General features: G+C 37.0%; 1 protein-coding gene across 1 annotated transcript; it reads left to right on the plus strand.

The window, feature by feature from the left end:
* The first annotated feature begins 464 nt into the window (after positions 1-464).
* LOC128856539 (odorant receptor 35a-like) lies at positions 465-2413 on the plus strand. Its single transcript, XM_054091843.1, has 7 exons — positions 465-642; positions 705-876; positions 936-1403; positions 1669-1768; positions 1878-1979; positions 2115-2294; positions 2354-2413. The coding sequence occupies exons 1-7, from the start codon at positions 465-467 to the stop codon at positions 2411-2413; spliced, it is 1260 nt and encodes a 419-aa protein (XP_053947818.1).
* The last annotated feature ends 730 nt before the right edge of the window (positions 2414-3143 follow it).

Genomic DNA, 3143 nt, shown 5'->3' on the forward strand with positions numbered 1-3143 from the left:
TAAAAAATAATGAAGATTAATGATCAAATAAAAAGTATTTTTCCATGTTTTTTCCATGCAACTTACCATAATTGTATTAGTCTACTCGCATGCTAGTGAAATTTAGTTTATGGTCTCACGCTTCACATCCTTCTTCGGAAATAGTCGCATATTTTTTACAGTGCATCAACATTTTTTGTATACGTTGTTTGATGCATTGGAATTTTAAACACGTTTTATTTGCATGCATGCACATACAAACATACTCGCTTGCGGTCGTTAAAAAATGTATTTAATATTTAATTATATTTACTATGAAAATTTAAGCAGCACAACTATGGGAAAAATAAATAAAGCAATTCCCATTGAGGCAGCGAAGGGCTGGGCATTAGAATGCAGATATAAAAACCAAAGCTATTTGTTCACTGATTTTAATTAGTTTCTGATCATTAAACGTTCATGATTTGCCTACTTCTAAATAAAACATGGTTTATTTTGTGCCACTACAATCTGATGGGCGTCACATTTCTTTGCCTCTGCAAATAAGTGGTTATAAGCTCAATTTCCTTTGGCCGTCCAAAGAAAATGCCAACCTTCTTTGTCGCGTACTCAATGACGTTGCTCTGTTTGTGAGTGTATTATGCTATTTCGGCACTATTGTTGGTGAGTTGTGTGATGTATTTGTTTTACTAAATTGTGAAGAGTTTGTGTTTTTCTCATCCAAGGCGAGTTTACTTTTGTTAGTGAACATTTAGGTAACTTACCAGCCATTGCCGATTGTCTGTCCACCTCTTTTATGGGCGTGCAATATATCATACGAATTTTTGTGCTTTCCCGCCGCCAGCGTCCGATGAGAAAGTTGTTGGAGAAATTTTATCGTAATATCTACTTTACAAGGCGAGTGAGCGTAGATGAGTTAAATATGTACTCACACATACATTCCCTTTCATTTGTAGCGCTGATGAGGCAACATTGTATAGGCAAATTCGAATAATAATGCGCTACGCTAATATCCTCACACGATTCTACTACATCACAATAGTACTGTTTTTTGGGCTTTATGCATACGATGTGGCATGCATAGGTTTGGCATCACCTGACAAACCATTTATCTATCGCATGTCTTTTCGCTGGTACGACGCACAGGCGCCGCTGCCATTCATCATCACAGCCATTTACACTGGCTGGCTAACGATCTCTTGTGTGACAATATGGGCTGCTGAAGATTATACGATGTGCTTGGTACTTTGTCATGCCAGCTTTCGCTACAAGGAATTGCGTTTGCATTTGCGACGTTTGCTGGAGACAGCACGTGCGGAGGTGAGCTGTGAGGAGGCACGTTTCAGGAGTAGAAATGAAAATTTGCATCAAGTCTTTCGGCGATGTCTCTATGATATTTTTCGGCGGCAACAACACTTGAATGGGTAAATTTGTGCATGCGATCGTAAGATATGAAAATAGTATGCATAGATTTTGGCCTCGAGCGTTCGCTACCGGTGCGTATACGCAATTATTCTTCTGTGGCATTGCGGCGCTCGTTGTCTTTATAATATAATATAAGTACAAATATCTTTTTTCATACATTTTCTCGCATTTTCTTATAGTACATACAAATCACTGCCATATGTTTTCCTTATTTTCATATTTTTTTCTTTACTTTTTAAACCTACGCAATTCATAACACTGCAGCTTTATTGCCGAGGCCAAGGCTCATTTCACTCACCAAATTTTCTACACCATGTCCTTTGGCGTTCTACTGCTTTGCGTTGTCTCATTTCAGTTTCAGCGTGTAAGTACGGCATTGCGGTATATTTAAATATTTCCAGCATTTGTCGCAATTTATTCTCTCGCTTTTATATTTTACGCATATTTTTTCAACCATAAATACTATCTTCCAGACCGAAATGGGCATAGAGTGGAGTAAATATATTGCTTGGATCATTTCGCAAACCGCGCAGTTTCTGTTAATTGGCTATTTCGGCCAAATGCTAATGGATGAGGTAAACTTTAGCTACTGAATTATTATAATTTTTTTAAATCACACCACTTTTCTAAATTTTCTTCCCCTTCGCATTTCATTAAAATTCCATAATTTTCCTCACTCGCCTCGTTATTTTTGTTTATTAATTGCTCAGACTATTGGCTTGCAAAATTGCTTCTACTCTTGCCGTTGGGAGGATTTATTGCCACTCGGCGATCAACACAGTAATAAATTTTTACTGTATGATATTAAATTTGCCATAATGAATTCTCAAAAACCAATTGTTTTGGATGGTATGAAATTTTTTCCGCTGACATACAGCACTGTGGGCTTGGTAAGTTTCTTGTTTGCGTAAAAATATAAAATCTACATTTTTTTGCTATATAAATCCAGGGACTTCGTACTGCTATATCCTACTTTATGTTCTTGAATACCATGAATAATGCGAATTGATGGCAAGCGCTGTGAAATTCGGTTAAAAAATGTGTATTGCAAGATTTTTGAGTTAATAAAAAACTTCTTAAAATGAAAACTAAGAATGATTTTCTTAGTTGGATTTTTTTTATTTACTTATTAGTGTTAAACATTTTTTACTATCAGGTCTTTCCATAGGCACGAACTATTTTACTTTTGTATGATGTTTGCATAAAAAAAATTATTATTTTTCTTTGATATATTGTGCATTCAACAAGTGATTTTAGTCGCGGATAGAAGCACGTGTTGTTAAAAAATAAAATGGAGTCTTCGATCGCGTATAAGAGGCATATTTTATATTTTTTTATAAAAGTGGTAAAAATGCAACAGCTGCTAATGCAGAAATAAACACTGTTCACGGAGAGGATACCGTGAGTGTAAGCACTGCGCAAAAGTGGTTTTCAAAATTCCGAAGTGGTAACTGCGACGTGAAGGATGCCCCGCGCGCTGGTCGTCCTGAAGTATTAAACTCCGTCGCCTTGCTCGAACTTGTAGAAGCTGAGCCAAAGGTGAAACTCATCGCATGGAATAGTTCGCAGGCACCTGGTTCAGTTGGGAAATGTTTCAGAGCTGGGAAAATGGGTTTCGCATAGACTTTCCGTCGCCAACCTTCAGCAGAGAGTGAATGTGTGTTCTCAGCTGCTGCAACGACTTCAAAATGAAAGTTTTTGAACCGTATCGTTAGTGGTGACAAAAAATTGGTCCTTTA

The sequence above is a fragment of the Anastrepha ludens genome, chromosome 3 (genome assembly GCF_028408465.1).
Source record: "Anastrepha ludens isolate Willacy chromosome 3, idAnaLude1.1, whole genome shotgun sequence".
NCBI classification, from domain to species: Eukaryota; Metazoa; Arthropoda; class Insecta; order Diptera; family Tephritidae; genus Anastrepha; species Anastrepha ludens.

Coding starts and splice junctions, on each gene's coding strand:
- LOC128856539 (XM_054091843.1), top strand. CDS start 465: ATGGTTTATTTTGTGCCACTACAATCTGATGGGCGTCACATTTCTTTG. Junction 643..704: donor CTATTTCGGCACTATTGTTG/GTGAGTTGTGTG, acceptor TTCTCATCCAAG/GCGAGTTTACTTTTGTTAGT. Junction 1,404..1,668: donor CGGCAACAACACTTGAATGG/GTAAATTTGTGC, acceptor ATAACACTGCAG/CTTTATTGCCGAGGCCAAGG.